The sequence below is a fragment of the Pectinophora gossypiella genome, chromosome 5 (genome assembly GCF_024362695.1).
Source record: "Pectinophora gossypiella chromosome 5, ilPecGoss1.1, whole genome shotgun sequence".
Classification (NCBI taxonomy): domain Eukaryota; kingdom Metazoa; phylum Arthropoda; class Insecta; order Lepidoptera; family Gelechiidae; genus Pectinophora; species Pectinophora gossypiella.
Genome location: NC_065408.1, coordinates 2524194 through 2544169, shown reverse-complemented (window position 1 = coordinate 2544169; position 19976 = coordinate 2524194). Strand labels below are relative to the sequence as shown.

The window sequence follows — 19976 nt, the reverse complement described above, 5'->3', positions numbered from 1 at the left end:
ACACAGGTATTACATAAATAAATCTACTCTTATTTTTACAAGCTTTTTACTCAGAACCATTTATTCAATGTAATTATTATAGAATGTTACACCGACAAGAGCGTGGCTCTTTAACTAGTGATGAACTATCATAGATAAACTTGTTGAAGGCCATTTCGGAAGGCCTTATGGTTGAGAAGAAATATTAAGAAACTGCAACAGAAATTTATTTTAGACGTCCGAATAAGGTTCTCTGGTACTAGCGTTTTACCATAATCTCACGCGACATGTCACCTTGGTCATATAAGATAAATACGTATGAATAACAATTTTCCTTCCGGACATACAAGCAGTGGCAGTCAATAAAACGACAATAATCCAAATAGGCACTTTATTCTTAAAACTAGTGATATAATACAGTATTTACAAGAGATCTCATTGATATGAACCCCTTGAAGTGGCCTACTGGTCGTCCTTTCCGAGGTTGAGAAACATGATGGGGTATAGGTGTCCCAGCTTGGCGATGCGTTTCTGTATGATGATGCGCAGCGTGTCCGTGTATGTCGCCGGCGGCTTGCTGTTGCTCGGAGAGCGCCAGTGGAGCCCTGCGAGAGATATTCCATTACATAACATTGAGGTGGATTACTAACCTCATCAACCCTGGTGTCAGGGTTACTATTGAGCCGCCAAAGGCCCCTGACATGCCTCGTGTAACAACTACTTACTTACATCAGTAAGTAGTAACCGGGACCAACGGCTTAACGTGCCTTCCAAAGCACGGATTATCTTACTTTCGGACAATCAGGTGATCAGCCTGTAATGTCCTAACCAAACTAGGGAACACAAAGTAATTTTTGTGATATTCCCCTACCGGGATTCGAACCCGGGACCTCTGGATCGTGCGCCTAACGCTCTACCACTGGACCACAGACGCTGTTACGTCCCACTGGTGGGTACAGGCCTCCCCTCAACCAAACTCCACTACGCTGCTCTACTGCGGGTTGGTGCAGGTGTTTTACAGCTAATAGCCGGGACGCATAATTAGAAATGCTAGTTCAATACGTCCCCGCCGGCCAAGATGAACTAGAGAAAAAAATCATGTTTCGATCATAGATAAAATTGATATCACGTGGTTTCCAGGTTTTGTGCCCGGTTAATGGCAATAGTCTCTAGGTGTATATACTGTACACCTCTGCCTACCCCTCCAGAGATACAAGCGTGTAGATACATAGATAGCTCACCAGTGGCATCACAGGTGAAGAGCGCGGGTGAAGGCACGTTGTCGCGCGTGTAATTCCACAGACAGTCGCGCAACACTTGCACTATCTGTAACGAGTGAAATATACGTTGCAATTTAAAAAAATGGTTAATAATAATAATTTGGTTTTTGGTTTTGGTTTGTTTTATTAAGCTAATTTACGTCACATTTTTTATATTTAAATGTAAGTTTAATTTTATAGCAGTCATGGTGTAAAAAAACATGTCATGTTATAAATAAATGAATTATTTTGTAGACTGGGTCAAAGATAAATTATCACGTAGGTCAGCTGGAAGAAATCTCTTTATTAGAGATAAGCTTACCTGTACTGTCTGTTTTCTTTGTGCGGTTCTTTCTGTATTCTATTGTGTACAAATAAATAAATTATAAAATGCCAATATAGAAAACAAAAGCCAGTCTAAGATGATTAAAAACCAATCTCATTTTACTTTTCGACTTATGCTCCAATTTTATTTATGAATTAAGTAACAATGAGTACGACGTTTGACCGCTTTTATTGATGACGTCACAACACCATTTCCAAACTCCAAAGAAAACGTTCGTTTTGACGTTTCACAAAAATTATCTCATTTGATTATTGTCCGTATGGACAATAGGATACTTGACAATCTTGAATATAGTGTTAGATAGAAATGAATCGATCGACCTAATACCGACTGATACATCACTATGCTAATGAACGTCACAACACTAGCTGACGTATTTTGACAGATGTAATTACAGCGGGGAGGGATTCCATCCATATGCGGTCGACATAACGACACTCCTCCTCTTCGAACCTCTAGATTCGTGGCGAAATGCACTAAATTTTTTTTTATAAAAAAAAACCAATAAATTTTAGGAAATATTTCAACGTTATGTAACCTATGAATCTACAATTAAGAATTGAACTATAATTTAAATTATTGTAACATTTTGACATGTAAAAATTTAAGAATAAATGAGTATGAATATCAACTTTGCGATCCCGGGCCATTTCTCATTGTGATGCGTGTATGTTATGTATGTAATACCTCGCTAGCAGTGAGCTCCGGGGCGAGTTCCAACATGTGGCTGAGCGGATGCGGAAGCAGCTGGCCCAGGGTCATAGTGGCGAGTAGCTCTGTCAGGGCCGCCATCTCACGGGCCATCTCTGCTGATTGCGTGTGACGATCTGTGGATGAAAAATTCATCAATCATAATCATCAACACTTGGGTAACCATGAAGTGCTGTAGAGTGACAATCTCTATTGCAGATGTTGACCACGCTTCTAATCTACAAAATTGCAAAATGATTATGTCCAATCGCTCTGCACGAACAAAACGATGTACCGATAAAAACTCAACCAAGTTGTAGCAGCGTAGCGGCCGTAGCGCGTAGCAGCGCCAAGGCGAGGCACAACGCGGACTTGGCGTCGGCGTATAAACAGCTCGCGCTATATACTGAAACTCACCCAAGTAAGCCCACAGGCGATGTTCCGTAGGGACCATAGCGCGTAGCAATGCTACGGCGAAACACAGTGTGGGCCTGATCCCGGCGTAGTACAGCTCGCGTTATTCATCGCAACTCACCTAGATAAGCCCGCAGGCGGTGTAGCAGCGTAGCAGCCGTAGCTCGTAGCAACGCCGAGGCGAGACACAGCGCGGGCCGGGCGCCGGCACAGCGCCTCAGCGCCGCCCGCGCAGGCGCACTGCCCTCGAGCGCACTGCGCATGTACAACTCGCGCTCTATGCTCACTTGCTGCGTACAAGACAATTATACACTTTGTTAGTGCTGGTGCTGGCCCTTAAACCGGTTACAGACCGAGAACTAAGCTAAGTCAGTTTAGCTTAGCTTGCATAACTGACACAGTTTTTCATAGTTGAGTGCAGACTATAAACATTATGTCAAACGTTAAACTAACTTAACCTAGCTCTTGGTCTGCAACCGGCATAATGATGTCGAAAACAACGTAATAATTAAATATTGTGTTACAAATTAAACGCGAATTATCGATATGAACGAATGATTTAAGACAGAACTATTTACCGGTTCAATCTTAACAAAAACTACCGAAATAAAAAATAAATAAAAAAAACCTTAAATCTTTTTACTAAACATCAAAACACACTATGTAATTTGTATGAAAGTGACGCGAAACGTGATATTAACCAACTTACTTTTTAATAAATTTTACTCAGTCATCATATGACTAACGTGATATTTATTTTTTCTAATATGTATATTATTAAAATTCATAAATAAGTTAAATAGAAAAAATAAAACGTTTTTGTCACCTTTAGAACTGTCTTCATTTAGTAAACAGTATTTCATAATTTATCTTTGACCTAGGAAACTACCCAATAGCCCAATTTAAATCAAAGTTAATTGTTACCTTAGTAAAGTCTTCATCGGGCCAAGGCAGGCCGTTATACATGACGTCAGGTGACACCAGTTCTACCAACAATAGTGACACAGACGTGGCGCCCTCTACTATGCCGCTGTTGCCGTCCTGGGAACAAAGTACATAGATAGATACATGGTTTTTGGTGTATTCAAAAGCTGATATACACAAATGCAACGATATTAAAGTAAATTATACCATTTAGGCTCAAAAAAGAAAAACAAAATAAAATTACGTTCTGGAAAATTTGACAAAAGCCTGGGGGCTTTTTTGAACGTAATTCTATGGGTAGAATGCTAGAATGCGTACACGCATATCGAGCAGCCAATAACGTTGGTTTATACAGCGCAACGCGCGCAAAAAGCTTACAGCCACATAGCATGAATAGAGTGACGTATCTCTCGTCTCTTTTGTTCTGACCTGCATACCGTTAGTGCGAAAGAGTAACATCTCTCGTCCCTTTCGCGCTAGGCGATGTACTATATCTCTGTCCCTCGTAAAACCGGGTATACAAAGTGACTTACAGCCGTATTCTAAGATGTTAACTCGACCCCTTTTTCGACTCCGTCCTATGTTCTTCTCCTCAAGGTCTTCCTCGAACTCAGCCCAAAATCGGACGGCGCCTCAACCTTATCTCGAATTCACTCCAGTAATGACGTCATTAATTTCGTATTATTTTGTTGGTAGTATGGTATTCTCGACTCCAGTGAGTAACGTGCTCAAGTCGAGAATGTAAATCTCAACTTAAAAGACCATAATGCTCAGCTGAGGCCGAGTCGAGTGGAGGAAGAGTTGAGTTATATATCATCATGTATATCATATCATAACATAATTATATATTATGTTAGAATACGGGTGTTATTATAGATTTGCCTCAGACGCTGACGTCACGCCATTTCAACCATTTCTTATGGTTTGGGCGTATATGGCAGGACCTTTTGCTCCTACATAAAAAATGTAAAAATCTTGCAAACTCGATTAATCAAGTACTTAGTTGACAACAAAACAAGGAAAGCATGTATGGACTATGCGGAACTATTTCCAATAATTAATATTTTGCCAGTTGACTTAAAGGTTAAATATTTGATCATGCTTGAAAACTACTGTAGTAGCGAGTATAAAACTAAGGTGAGCAATAGGTATAATACAAGACGGGTACGTGAGGGGTACTTTGTAACATATACAGCAAACAATTACTACGGCAAAAGGCTAGACAGGTACTTGGTACCAAGATTTTATAACGAAATAGGTTGGCTAAGAGAACAAACTAGTATAAGTAAACCAGTTTTAAAACTAAGGTTAAGAAAGTCCTTACTAGGCAATAGCGGCCGCTCGCGCCGTCTTCCTTTTCATCAGCTGACCTCATAAGTATTTCCTATTATTATTATGACTAAGCGCTGTCCCTTTTAGAAACCTATCACGCATACTTGCACTTGCAGTCATGCGCACAAGCATGCATACATACACACGTCACGCGCATACAATCTGCCTATTAGGTACACATACTGTCTCTGTCTAGCAAGTACATAATTAAGAATATGTAATTAAACTTGATCCCAAGACCCTCGGGTCGTAGGGCTAGACAGGAATCTTTGCTTTAATCTTTTACCTATTATTTCTTTTCATTATCGATATATAAACGCTATAAGCATTGTAATCTTTTTCTTATCGTGTGGGTAGTAAGGTCGATTATCAAACCATTGTAATAGTTGTTAAGTATTTAGCAATTTCTTTTAAGCAACAAAAGGTGCATACTCATTTAGTTATAAGAGCGCCCGCCAACAAACTGGTATAAGTTTGGCGAAATTATTTTTTTAAGAAAAATTGTACCTTTTTTGGAATAAATAAATAAAAAAAAAAAAAAAAAAACGCTCTGAGTCAGCCGGCTGTGCAACTCACCATGCAAGCCATGAGCGCGGCCATGAGCAGCTCGTTGTTGGTGGTGAGTATATCTGGCACAGACGTACTGTACGAGCTATTCGTGTGCCTCACGCCCGAGCCGATGATGCCCGCGTGGAACACTGACGTATGGCTCTGAGTCAGCTGGGTTATATATCCCTGGGAATGAGAAAAACACTAAATTAATTGCCGGTTTCCTAGAAATGCTTACTGTCGCTGAAGAAGCACAGCAGCGTAAAGCAGTACACAAGGAACATTTGGTCCACCATCCTAATCCTTTAGCCAACTCCCTCCTATCCTGTTGGGACATAAAAAGACTGAAACGTGCGAATGTACTTACAGACTAATGGACAAGGCAGCGTTGGCTGTATAGTTCAAAACAGTGAAAATAACAGAACAAATCTGATAATAGTCTAGCGACTGATGGCAGATAACAAGGACAAAAAAAGATTGCTGGTTTCATTAAAACTGCTTTCTGGGTCTCTATTATGTCGATTTTGGCTGTAGTCTGCATAGAAGCGTAAATAACTAACAATACTACGTATAGAACAGACACTCTCCGCCCCGCTCCAATTCGTTTCCTCAGGATTTACCTCAGGGCTATTGCGCATTATTATTTATACTTAAATATTTAAGTTTCTGACCTGTTACCTCTCTTCAATAAAATAAATAAAAAGTTGAACACAAAACCTGTACATCTATCTATACAGGGTGTTAGTGACTCCATACCGAATAATGAGGGGGGATGATTCAGCTCACGATTCTGAGTAACCAAGTGGAAGTTTCCGTCGTAAAAGTATATTATTGTAAATGTGTATTGGTTATTCTATTCTAAGGGAGGTATTAATAAACTAATCTCAGCTGAGTTGCCCTCAAGATCATGCTCAAGTCCCTGTTTTTATATAAAAACTATCACATTGATCTTGAGGGGAGTCTCGAAGCTGAAATTAGTTTATTAATAGCACTATATTATCCTCCTTACGTGTTTCTGGTTGAGGTGTATGAGCAGGTTGTGGTTGGGGTGGGCGTGGGCGGTGTGCAGGCTGCGGCTGCCGAAGGCGTGCTCCTCCCTGAACATGGCGGCCTCCAGCAGCTCGCGCAGCGCCACGGCCCGCGCCAGCTTGCTGTGCACGCACAGCTTGCGCAGCAGCCGGCAGCCCGCCTGCACGCCGCGGAGCTTGCCCATTGTGTCTGCGGGTCAGCAACGTCATGTCACTTTAGAACCCTATCGCACTATCATATTTGACATTTAATTAGACTTACGGGTTAATTTGTCAAAAAAGTTAATGTGATATGGTTTCAAAGTGTATAAATATTAGTACTCGTAACACGTACCGGCATCTTGTAGCGAACTATTATAAGTTATAGTGCGATGGGTCACTATAAGCGCGTGTCGGATGCGATTTTTATTAACAAAGACAATAGACAAGCTAATTTCATTCCAAGTAAACAATCGTAATTTAAATTTTAGCAGGACAGTAGTGCTAATTCCTGTAAACACCATCTAATTTTATTTTAAGTTATATCTGTCATTTTCTTATCCGCCAAAAAGGAAAGGGACGGATGATTGACAGATCTTAATTTTAGGAAGAATGAGTGAATGAATGAATAACCCGGGCGAACCAAAAAGGTATCTCACTGGTACGCAAACCGTTTGACGTGTGCTGTCAAATAATTCTGTCGGGTTATTAGCCAATGCAATTTTTTATAGGGTTGTTTTAGATTTGTGCTTAAAATTGACGTGTGTTCCATAAACTTTATGCTTGCCGATTACCAGTCCCTTTTCTTTTCGGCGGATAAGAAAATGACAGATATAACTTAAAATAAAATTAGATGGTGTTTACAGGAATTAGCACCAGTATGGAGAACTGTCAAAATTTAGGAACACTCAGCAGTGCTGCCACCTACATTTGAGCTTCTAGTTTTTGTCCTCATTACCTTCTACCTACTTACATGGCCAGTGAATGATATAATGTGTTTACGACATTGACGTTACCTTGGCATCATAGGCTGTATATACTAACCTTTTTCATGCAAGCAGCGGAAGAAGTACTTGACGGTTGCGTACACGACCTTCAGGATGACCTCCACACTCGGCGGCGGCGCCTTCGTACCTGACATGTCCACGCGGTCCAAAACCTGTATACGAGTCAAATATTTATTTAATAGTTAATTGACGATTCAAAGTGTAACTCAAATTCGAGTTAAAAAATATTTTCATTCAATAGGTAACATAGTTACACTTTGATACGTCATGTTTCACATAACGAACATCTCATCCGCCTAAAACCGCTGCAGCTTCTCACGACCTACCAACCAAGGTACGTGTGGGTGTTCGTGAGAGGAATGATGAAACCATGATTCTGAGTTAATATCAAGTGGAATTTTCCGTCGGAAAACTCATAAAAATGTTAGTATTTTTTTTTACTATTTTCAGTTCCATACTAACGGCTTCCGAAGTCCAGTCGTTGAGCGTTGGGCTCACGATCCGGAGGTCCCGAATTCAAATCCCGTGAAAGGGTTAAAGACACGTTAAGCCGTTGGCCCCGGTTAGTACTTACTGATGTAAGTTAATAGTCGTTACAAGAGCCATGTCAGAGGCCTTTGGCGGCTCAATAGTAACCTTGACACCAGGATTGACGAGGTTGGTAATCTACCTCACAACTTGTGTGATAAGAGTTCCAAGCTTTAGCGACTGCACTTGATATGAACTCAATTAATCATCAGTATTCGGTACGTCACTAACTGTCACTAACACCCTGTAGATAACATTTTACAATAACTTCAATGCACGTTAAAGTTAGATCTGTCAGTGTACAGAAGCCAGTGTTGTGACGTTCATTAGCATAGTGATGTATCAGTCGATCGATTATGATCTATTTAACAATAGCATACCTCAGCTAGCGCGTGGCAAGTAGGCATCTCCCCCAGCTCGGCCATGGTGCAGTCTCTGCGCTCGCGCAGCAGTGAAGTGTACGTCTGCAGCGCCCCGCCGACGCGGTACAGGTTGGCCTCCACCGCGCGACCGATGGGCCGCGTGCGCAGGTGGGACACGCGGTTTGAATTCTCCCATCTAATGATAAATGTACAAATAGATTGAAAACCCAGGAACACTAGACTTTACAGAGATAGATTTAGTTTACAGAAACGGACTTAGGATTACTTATAAAACTTTTTTTTCTTTAATATCTAATTACTTCAATAGTTAAAAAAAAAACAAAACATATTTCAAGTGCTGTACTTAATTTGATAGGCCAATGGCCCCGATTCCTGCAGACCTAATTTTACTTTAAGTTATACCTTTCATTTTCTTATCCGCCGAAAAGAAAAGGGACGGATGATTGACACATCTTATTTTTTGGAAGAATGAGTAAATTAATGAATAACCCGGGCGAATCAAAAAGGTATCTCGCTGGTATGCAAACCGTTTGACGTGTGCTGTCAACATAACTCTGTCAGGTTATTGGCCAATGTAAAATTTTTAGACGGTTGTTTTAGATTTATGCTTAAAATTGACGTGTGTTCCATAAATTTTATGCTTGTCGATTACCCGTCCCTTTCCTTTTCGGCGGATAAGAAAATTACAGATATAACTTAAAATAAAATTAGATGGTATTTACAGGAATTAGCACGGATGATTGATAGCTCTTAATTTTAGGAAGAATGAGTGAATGAATGAATAACCCGGGCGAACCAAAAAGGTATCGCACTGGTATGCAAACCGTTTGACGTGTGCTGTCAACTTAATTCTTTCGGGTTATTAGCCAATGCAATTTTTTTATAGGGCTGTTTTAGATTTGTGTTTAAAATTGACGTGTGTTGCATAAATTTTATGCTTGCCGATTACCCGTCCCTTTATATATATATATATATATAAGCAAAGAACTCACCTCAACAATTTAATAATATTCAAACAAAAATGGTGCAGGTAAGTCTTCTGGTCTTTCGGCACGTTTCCTTCGATGAAGACCTTTTTGATTTCCTCATCGGACATGATGGCGTCTCTTAAGGCATATTCCACTCCGGTTTTTATGAAGTTGTGGTATCTCTCTGTGTCAACGTTGATGTCTTGCGAGTCGTTTGGCGTGTGCATCGTTATTGTGCCGGAGATAATGCGTACTAGAAGGGCTAGTGTCGTGTCCGTACGCGAGTGTTGGAGCAGGTAGCTGATCGTACTTACGAACTCTGATGGGAGCTTGTAACCTGGTAAAGAAGATTTTTTTTTATTTATTTATTTGTTGCATGTCACATGGTAGCTTACAGTTCTTAAAGTAAATAATGTACAAGCATGTGACACCCTGTAAGGGCACCGCAAAAGTATTCCAACAATAACTTAAAACTAAAAAAATATAAACTATTTTTTATATAACTAAACTTACTTTAGAATTTATAAATAATATAATATATACTACCTACTTATACTATTATTATTATTGTATGTCTTTTTCATATCTCGGGCCTATGGAGGCCCGGACTTTATTATTATTATTATTAAAAATAATAATAGTATAAGTAGGTAGTATATATTATATAATTTCTAAATTCTTAAGTAAGTTTAGTTATATAAAAAATAGTTTATATTTTTTTAGTTTTAAGTAGTATATATTATATTAGGTAGTATATATTAAGCAAAGTTGTACAAATTAATTGTTGAACTCTGATAAACCAAACTAAGCACAGAGGCCTGTGACTTTGTAACCAGGGTTCGGCCACTTAAGTTGAGCTACAAGAGTAAACTTACATAATGTAAATTAAGAACTAATAACAGTAAAATGACAAAAGTAGTAGAAAACAAAAATGAGCGATTACATTAAAGAAAGATTTGTTTAATCTGGTTGACAGTTGATTTTTTTTGTTATTTTTTTTCTGCGGTTTTGAGTGATAGAGTAAGAAACAGTGTGATAAGAGAGAGATGTTGTGCAAAAGACGATATAGTGACTAAGATTGAGAAGGGAATGTTAAGTTGGTTTGGACACGCAGAGCGGATGAAGGATAATAGGATTACGAAAGCAGTATATAAAGGGAAGGTTGATGGTAGGGCTAGCAAAGGAAGACCTAGAAAGACGTGCATTGACCAAATTGTACATGTCCTTAGAAAAGGTTTGTCCTTAGAAGAGTTTAAGATTATTTAGTAAAAATCTTAAACTATATAAACTATTTTTAAAAAAATATAAACTATTTTTTATATAACTAAACTTACTTTAGAATTTATAAATAATATAATATATACTACCTACTTATACTATTATTATTATTGTATGTCTTTTTCATATCTCGGGCCTATGGAGGCCCGGACTTTATTATTATTATTATTAAAAATAATAATAGTATAAGTAGGTAGTATATATTATATAATTTCTAAATTCTTAAGTAAGTTTAGTTATATAAAAAATAGTTTATATTTTTTTAGTTTTAAGTAGTATATATTATATTAGGTAGTATATATTAAGCAAAGTTGTACAAATTAATTGTTGAACTCTGATAAACCAAACTAAGCACAGAGGCCTGTGACTTTGTAACCAGGGTTCGGCCACTTAAGTTGAGCTACAAGAGTAAACTTACATAATGTAAATTAAGAACTAATAACAGTAAAATGACAAAAGTAGTAGAAAACAAAAATGAGCGATTACATTAAAGAAAGATTTGTTTAATCTGGTTGACAGTTGATTTTTTTTGTTATTTTTTTTCTGCGGTTTTGAGTGATAGAGTAAGAAACAGTGTGATAAGAGAGAGATGTTGTGCAAAAGACGATATAGTGACTAAGATTGAGAAGGGAATGTTAAGTTGGTTTGGACACGCAGAGCGGATGAAGGATAATAGGATTACGAAAGCAGTATATAAAGGGAAGGTTGATGGTAGGGCTAGCAAAGGAAGACCTAGAAAGACGTGCATTGACCAAATTGTACATGTCCTTAGAAAAGGTTTGTCCTTAGAAGAGTTTAAGATTATTTAGTAAAAATCTTAAACTCTTTTTGCTGGAGAATTGTTTTTACAGCGTTGAGGAATACAAACAACATCGACATTGTTTTTAGTGTAAGTTTAAAGTGTAAGATTTTTTTTTTTTTTATTATTTTGATATTGTATGTGTTTGTTGTAATAGTTTGTTAGGTATATTGTAAGTAAGTTATAGTCCCACTGTTGTTTTAGATTGTAATGTAGTTTAAGCTTGTTTTTATTTATTTTTTATTTTCAATTTCCAACACAATGTTAAGTTGTTACAAGGAATAAATGAATATGAATATGAATATATGAATATGGTTTAGTACGATCTACTCTGACCAGCGTGCGTGTATGACACGATTGATGAATGTGGAGGAAGCAAAATAAGTGTGTCAGAATCGAAGCAAATGGAGTTCCATAGCCTCTGCTTACCCCGGGGAGAAATAGGCGTGAGTTTATGTATGTATGTTTTTTTAATGGATGTCTGGAATAAATACTGTGGCGGACCTAACTAATGACCAGCTAGTTCCGCCCATAGCCAACAGATGGCGCACATAATTAAATGCAGGCCTAAAACCCGCTAACGAAGTTCGCACAGCGCGACGCATATATACAAGTTCCAGCGGTGTTACCGTTGGATCGTCAACTAAGGAGTCACACTACCAACTTGTGGCTACCGGGGTACTATCTTCTGTTCTGTTGCCTCGCCGCCAAAATTCTTTTAAGCGAAAAGGTCGTACATATAGAAAAGTTTTGACTGTTTTAACTGTTTCCTTGTTTTGTGCGATAAATACATTTGTAGGATTAATGAATTCCGGTTACTACGATCCTGACACACCACGTTCGCTTCCTCCACTCTTCTTCTTGGTATATAAGTAACGTGCTCAAAAAGTGGGACGAAAAGTTAGTGAAGAAATAGCGATAGCCTGACATTCCGTAGTCCTTACTACGGAATGTCAGGGCATGTATCCCTTGATTTGTATAACCCGCCCGCGTTTCGAATCACCACGCGCTATAGAAGCCAAGACGACTAACGTACCTACATATTTTTTGACGATTTTATTGAATGTATATAGGTACCGCTGCGTATGAATGTGTAGCTAAGTTAGCGTCAAGTTGTCGTCGTTATTTCATATGACGCGTTTTAAGTTACTTATACAGGGTGTTAGTAACATCATAACGAAAACTCTGAGAGATAATTCAGACCACGATTCTGAGTTGTTATCAAGTGGAATTATCAGTCGCAAAAGTATGGAACTGAAAATAATTTAAAAAGCCACTAAAATTTTCATGAATTTTGTGGCAGGATACTTTCGTTACGGTGTCACTAACACTCATACGTACTTGTATGGCTACATGTACGTACTTATACGGCGTGTAAGTGACATCGTAACGAATAGTAAGGGACATAATTCAGCTCATGATTCTGAGTTAATATCAAGTGGGATTTTCCATCGAAAAAGTATAGAATTTAAAATAAATTATCAAACACAAAAAAAAACATGATTTTTGCGACGGAAAATTACTCTTGATATTAACTTTGAATTATGAGCGGAATCATCCCCCTCAGTACTCGTTACAGTGCCACTTACACCAAAGACGACCTAGCCTAAAAGTGTGATAATGAAATGCTCATACTCACTGACTAGTATAAGTATCCTGGCGAGGGAATACTGTTCGAGCTGAGTGCCAGTCAGCAGCTTCTCTCTGACTGTGTTGATCTCCTCAGCCGCGCTCATCACTAGCGCAATATTCTTGTCCGGGAACAAACTCTCGTATTCCAACTTTTGTAGAAGGAATTCTGAAAAACAAAAGTCTTACTATTCAGTAAGTCTATTGGGAGAAAATTCCCAGTAGTTCAAATGGTAAGACTACTCGGTAAGACTACTGGGAATAAGGGAATATTTCTGCTTTCTTAAAACAAAATAAAAATTAAAAAAAAATAAAGTAAGTATTTCATTAAGTAGTAGTAAGTAAGTATTTTCCGTAAACCCCAGTAGCCAATAGCATAGAATAAAGAATAATACTACGTAAAGGACGGCAACTCTCTGCTCCCCACCAGCGTCTGAGCTAGGTTCCCCTTTAGTCTTCAATCAAACGTCACACACACAGACGCGCGTGATACGATAACGTCAATGCGTAGTGTCTATGTAAAACGAGGTTTTTGTATGAAGTGTCCGTGGTGTGACACGACCATAGACTAAAAAATATAGTAGGTGTGTGCGCCTTCCACTCACCCAGTAACTGGTTGCAGAACAGGTTGGTGTGCGCGTGTCGCAGTAGCAGCAGTAGGCAGTGCACGTGGCAGCGCAGAAGGAGCGTCACCAGCGCCGCGGGGCCCACCGCCTCCCACGCCGGGCTGTGGCGGTACGTGGCGCACAGCGTGCACAGCCGAGCTATTACTTCGTCTGTCACTGCCGAAGATTGGTTTGTTAGTGTGTACACAACATAAACAGCCTATACATACGGCCAACTGGGCACAGGCCTAAAAAAAAGCAAAACGTTGGTAGAACAATTGCCTGTCACTTTGAGGTCAACAACTTTAGTCAACAGGCCTAAACCAGTGATTGTCGAATTTGTTTACGAATTCATGTTTGGATCATAAACGTTTAACACGCGGTAAAGGAAAACATCGTGAGGAAACCCACATTCCCGAGAAATGCATTTTCGGGGGTATGTGTCCTAACTTGTATAGGGCTGGTTTACCCTTCGCGGGTTGGAAGGTCAGACAGGCAGACGCTTCTGTAAAAAAACCCGACCTGTAAAAATCTTCAATTTAGGTAAACGGACCCTGTGAAATACGGGATGACGCTAGCGTTATCGACAGACGGAGATGATAATGATTGACAAAAATGGTTATCAAAAATGTTTGAGCGGTATGTGTACATATCGGCGATATTCTTATTATTGGATGACGATTATTGTGATTAATTAAAACTCATAATAAAGGGTTCTTACCGCGTTTAAATGGGGATATGTTTTAATGGGGGTAAGAACCCGTTATTATGTGTTTTAATTATGATAATAACCGCGTAAACTTAAAACAATGATTATTGTGATTGTTATAAATATTTGTTTATTCAAGTACACTGGACTGTTATTTCTAGAATTTCGTTGAAGCTTAAGTTTTTTTTTTAATATGCACAGTCAACTAGTAGTCAAAACCGACTAGTCCTTGCATCTCTACTAATTATTAATTCCAACAACAATACAGAAATGTATATCTACTTACATGTCTGTTCAATGTCTTGTGTGAGGGCTTTTAGAACTATGTCCGATTTTGATGCCAAGTTTAATAGGTAGGGTATCACATCTCGCTTCTTGTCTACACTGCTGTCGTCTCGAATTGCACCCTATAAACAAATAATTAAAGCTATATCCATCACAAAGCCAGTTGGTCAACCAAATTGCAGCATGGCTTATATTTATATTTATGTTTCTGTCTAAATTTTAATTTAAATAGTGTTGTTGTTTTGGTAAAATGTTCTCACGGCATCCAGTGTAGCGACTCAGTTGGTTATACAGGGGGTGACTGAAAAGCAGCAGCAATGCTGAGGCTCCTCCTTTTCGGCCACAACTGATAATGTGTTACATGTAATTAGGTTTAAGCAATTTTGTAATATATTTGTGGTTGAATAAACTTCTTTTATTTATTTATTTAAAGCTGTTTCTAACAGGCTAAGGCAAATTCGGTGTCAGTCAAGTTGAAAAGAGGACCATTGCACATACATGTTAGTGACATCGTAAGGAATTCTGAGGGGTATGATTCAGCTCATGATTCTGAGTGAATATCAAGTGGATTTTTTCGTCGAAAATTCCTTTTTTTTGTATGTTATTTTAAATTATTTTCAATTCTACACTTTGCGATGGAAATTCCACTTGATATTAACTCAGAATAATGAGCTGTATCATCTCCCTCAGTATTAGTTACGGCGTCAGTTACACCCTGTACAAGTACGTACAGGTACGTATGGGAGTCCACCTCACAACCCACACGATAGAAGATCTTATCTACCTAGAGGCTAGGTAATTAAGCTCTTAATTATTTACATAACTTTGGTGCCTTTTACTGCCAGGAATCCACCTGCAACGTACCTGGAAGAGGTCTACGAGCGCGGCGCGCACGTGCGCGAGCGCAGGCGGGTGGTGCGCCAGGTGCTGCAGCACGGGCCGCGCCGCGTCGGGCGCCAGCGCCAGCGCGCGCGGCGCCACCAGCGCCGGCTCCGCGCGCCCCACCCAGCCCACCGCCCACGAGCACGCGCGACATCCTGCACGACAACAAACAAAATATTCCCAATTCTCTTCTTCTATCCCACTTAAATAAATAAAAATCAACTATAGTATTTATTATTAAACATACTAATAATAACACGAGAAATTATTTTATACCATACACAAAATATTTACAAAGAGTAATATTTAAAAAAAACTATCTGGAAGTCCAGGTTCGATTCTCAATGGGGACATTGTCGAAATCACTTTGTGAGTCTGTCCTTTGTTTGATAAGGATCCCATGCTTCAAAGGGCATGTTAAGCTGTTGGTCCCAGCTATTAGCCATCTAAAAGCACCTCCATCAACTCACAGTGGAGCAATATGGTGGAATATGATCCACCCCTTCTAGTTGATTGAGAGGAGGCCTGGGCCCAGAAGTGGGACATATAAACTCTTTATGTATATGTATATTAGTTTTATTACCTAGCATCATGTCAATGCATTTTGCTCTCTCATCAGAATTCAATAGGGTGAGGTTTTGTGTGGTTATGTCCAGAAGAACCCTCACTGGCTCTGTGCTCTGTAAAGTTGCATCTGAAATAAAAAAATATGTTAGCCATTATACACTAAATTAAATTACTTTTTGTGGAAAGGACATTTTGTGGAAGAGATATTTTGTGGAAGAGATATTTTGAGAAGGGACATTTTGAAAGGAACATTTTGTGGAAGGGATGTTTTGTGGAAGGGGCATTCTGGGAAGGAACACTTTGGGAAGGAATATTTTGTGGAAGGAACATTTTGGAAAGGAACATTTTGTGGAAGGGATATTTTATGGAAGGGACATTTTGTGGAAGGGATATTTTATGGAAAGAACATTTTGGAAAGGAACATTTTGTGGAAGGGATATTTTATGGAAGGGACATTTTGTGGAAAGGATGTTTTATGGAAGGGACATTTTGGCAAGGAACATTTTGTGGAAGGGATATTTTATGGAAGGGACATTTTGTGGAAGGGATATTTTATGGAAGGAACATTTTGGAAAGGAACATTTTGTGGAAGGGATATTTTATGGAAGGGACAATTTGGCAAGGGATATTTTATGGAAGGGACAATTTGGCAAGGAACATTTTGTAGAAGGAATATTTTATGGACGGGACATTTTGGCAAGGAACATTTTAGGAAAGTAACATTATACATACACATTACATACGTTACATTAGCCCTCAAGCACATATAGTGTCAGGAGCAACCTCAGTAGAATTAAAATATTTACTTATTTTTTAAATTATTACTTAGAGTAGATTAAGGAGTATGCTCAATACTCTCTCTACAACATGATGAAATATTAATATAATATGTATTGTGGGTATGGTATTGGGACAAACCCTTTTGGGGTTTATTACATATTATTTTTATTAGTATATTTATAGTTTATAAATAAATAGTTGATTGTGAGGAAGCCTGTGCCCAGTAGTGGCATGACAAAGATATCTGTGTTATTACTTACTAGGTAAGTTGGCCTTGTCTGTAGCAATGTCCATAATGAGGTTGATGCACCAGGGAGCAATGAATGGGGCCCACGACTCCCCTAGGTTACACAGTTCCGGGCCAATCATAGCCACACTCTCTAGGGAACCATTTGCATTGGACTCATTCTGAAAATAATAACAATATAGAAAAAACTCACGCCTGTATGGGATGGGCAGAGGCATAGGCAATTAACACCTTGCAGCTTTTGATAGATATAAAATACTAGATAAGTAATGTGTGTGGCATCTTTCAATAATAAATATTTCTTTCTTTCATATGCATAGCAATAATTGCTAGTTTTGGAGGTCCAACAGGTGTAAGCTACATCACTTGCTCAGCACTTTTAATTGGTCACTTTCGTAACTGCCGTCTGTTTTATTTTTAAAAATATACAACGTCCAAGTATATACAAAAAATTAGAAAAGCTTATTGAGTCCTTTTATTGCGACTTATACTAGCCGTAATTGGTTAGGTTATCACTATTCCTACCTCATAATCTGTCTGGTTGATAGAGACATTGACAGCATCATGAAAGACCATAGCAAAGTACTCCAGCACAGCATCCCTTGCTGCTGGGAAGTTCTTCAGAAGAGAAGCACCAATTTTCGTAAGTTCCGGCGCATTCTGGAAGTTGCGCTTCGATACACCGTAAATAAAATTGTTCAGGTCCGCGGACAGAGACGTAGATTTCACTTGAGAGTTCATTCTCAATGTTTTACAGTTATTTAATTTATAATATTCACTAAAAACAACACCGCACCAGCCGCATCACAACTGTCAACTCCCTTTTTTTTTTGGTCATTGAAACGTCAAAGTAGGTACTTAAATTCGGATACACGCATTATTACAAATTTGAAGAAAAATCATTTACATAATAATTAGCCGGTATTTATGAGAAACCGATACTTATCCAAAATTATTATATTTTTGTCTTTTTGGTTAAAAACTTTTTGCTTTTGTTTTTAACATTTTAAAAAGTTTTAAACTGTACTAAACAAAGGTACTAAACTATAAATATACTTGGTCTTTGATAAATATAAGGCTTTTCGGCGGGAAACGGGAACGGGACAGTTGCTTTCTTCATTGAGTAATCTAAATAATTAACACGAAGTGGTGTTTTGTGGTTAATGATCGCATTAAGTTAGTCGGAAGACATTCGCGAGTGTTATTATATTGGAGTATTCAATAAACAAAGTGTATCTGCCTATTTTCGCTTCGTGCCGGGAAGCCGCTTCATAACTCAAAAGTTTATGCGGACTTTTGAGTTAATTCGTTTGGGGTTCGGAGTAGGAGTCTACTCCGAGGGTGGGGGCTTAGGTTTCATCATCATGACCTTTCATCATTTCATTAATCATCGAGAAAAAAAATACGTCAGACATGGGTGTATGGGCATAGTTCCCTTTGCCTTACGCTTCGGGGAAAACCAACATACATACATACATACATACATAAACTCACGCCCGTAATCCCTACTGGGGTGGGCAGAGCCACAAGTAATCAAAGACAACTTGCAGCCACTGTTGATACGATGTCGCAAGCTGGATATGATGAACCTTATGGTGATAAGTGATCAGCCTATCGCCCATAACATTAGTCCATCATGTCATGGGGAAAACCAAAACAAAAAAAAATTATAAATATAAATATAAACCAAATTTACAGTAACACACTGTTGATTACAAATTTATTCTTCTTACCTTTTCGCACTGGATCGATTTCGATGAAAATTAATGTATTGATTGGTGAAAAATTAGAAACCCAAGGACGGGCATATGGTGTTTTCCAAAGACACAATACAATGATGATCTTAAACTTCTTTATATAAGATTAGTATAATAGCATAAACAAAACTATTAGGGTAAATGGACCTATATGGTATAGATATTTTAATTCGGTTGCGTCTAGATGGTTGAGTCTAATATACCTATATAAATTATTATTTGTATGGGTAAATAGGCTGATCCTTGGCACCATAAGGTTAATCATATTCGTCTTAAAACTTTGTATCAGTGGCTGCAAATTAGTCTTTGTTACTTGTAACTCTGCCCACTCCAATAGGGATACCTATGGCCATGAGTTTATGTATGTATATCTTATAATAATACCCACTAACTATTATAGGTGCTCATATAATTATGTTACATTACAACTTAAGTATAAGTATAGATATGTCCCACTGTTGGATACAACTACACAAGCCTCCTCTCAATCAACCAGACGGAGTATGGCATTGAGCGTTAGGGTCAGCACAGACCAAGATCAGGCGAACACGTTCTGATAAAACCTGAAAAAATAACTTTATTATTATTTTCGTACAATGCAATATTGTTTGATAACGCTGAATTGCTCGCGCGAGTTTGAAGCGCTGCGAGCCAATATTAAGACGTATTAAATCGTAATACTAAATACAATGTAATACATGTCAATATTTCAAAATACATATAGACCTAAACAGTAGGTCTGGTCAAAAAGACCGCTCCAAGATTTGCCAATATTTGGAGAAAATTGAACTTTATGGTCATAGAAATAAAGTTATGTTTTAGTGTTATCATTATAAAGTGCTCGCCTCGCTGCTCTTGGTCTGCGCTGACCCTAAATAGAATAATTTAATATGTATGTATATGTAGGCAAAAGTCCTCATTAAACAGTGTTACTACACATTCAGATATTTTTCACGTTTGTAATAATGGCGAAACTGGAGTACTTCCTTTATTCTTCTTTCTATTTTCATTCGTCTTACATATTCTCTAGACCACATTCTAAGATTCTGTGT

General features: G+C 38.4%; 1 protein-coding gene across 1 annotated transcript; it reads right to left on the bottom strand.

Annotated features, from left to right (window-relative positions):
* Window positions 1–355: 355 nt before the first annotated feature.
* LOC126366584 (integrator complex subunit 5) lies at window positions 356–17972 on the bottom strand. The gene is made up of 17 exons (XM_050009733.1): window positions 17693–17972; window positions 17181–17328; window positions 16157–16267; window positions 15556–15728; window positions 14693–14813; window positions 13698–13874; window positions 13103–13261; window positions 9411–9723; window positions 8416–8593; window positions 7545–7659; window positions 6503–6711; window positions 5521–5679; window positions 3613–3729; window positions 2810–2978; window positions 2272–2411; window positions 1221–1305; window positions 356–584 (listed from the first exon to the last, which is right to left on the bottom strand). The coding sequence occupies exons 1-17, from the start codon at window positions 17906–17908 to the stop codon at window positions 442–444; spliced, it is 2733 nt and encodes a 910-aa protein (XP_049865690.1). The 5' UTR covers window positions 17909–17972; the 3' UTR covers window positions 356–441.
* Between the last annotated feature and the right edge of the window lie 2004 nt (window positions 17973–19976).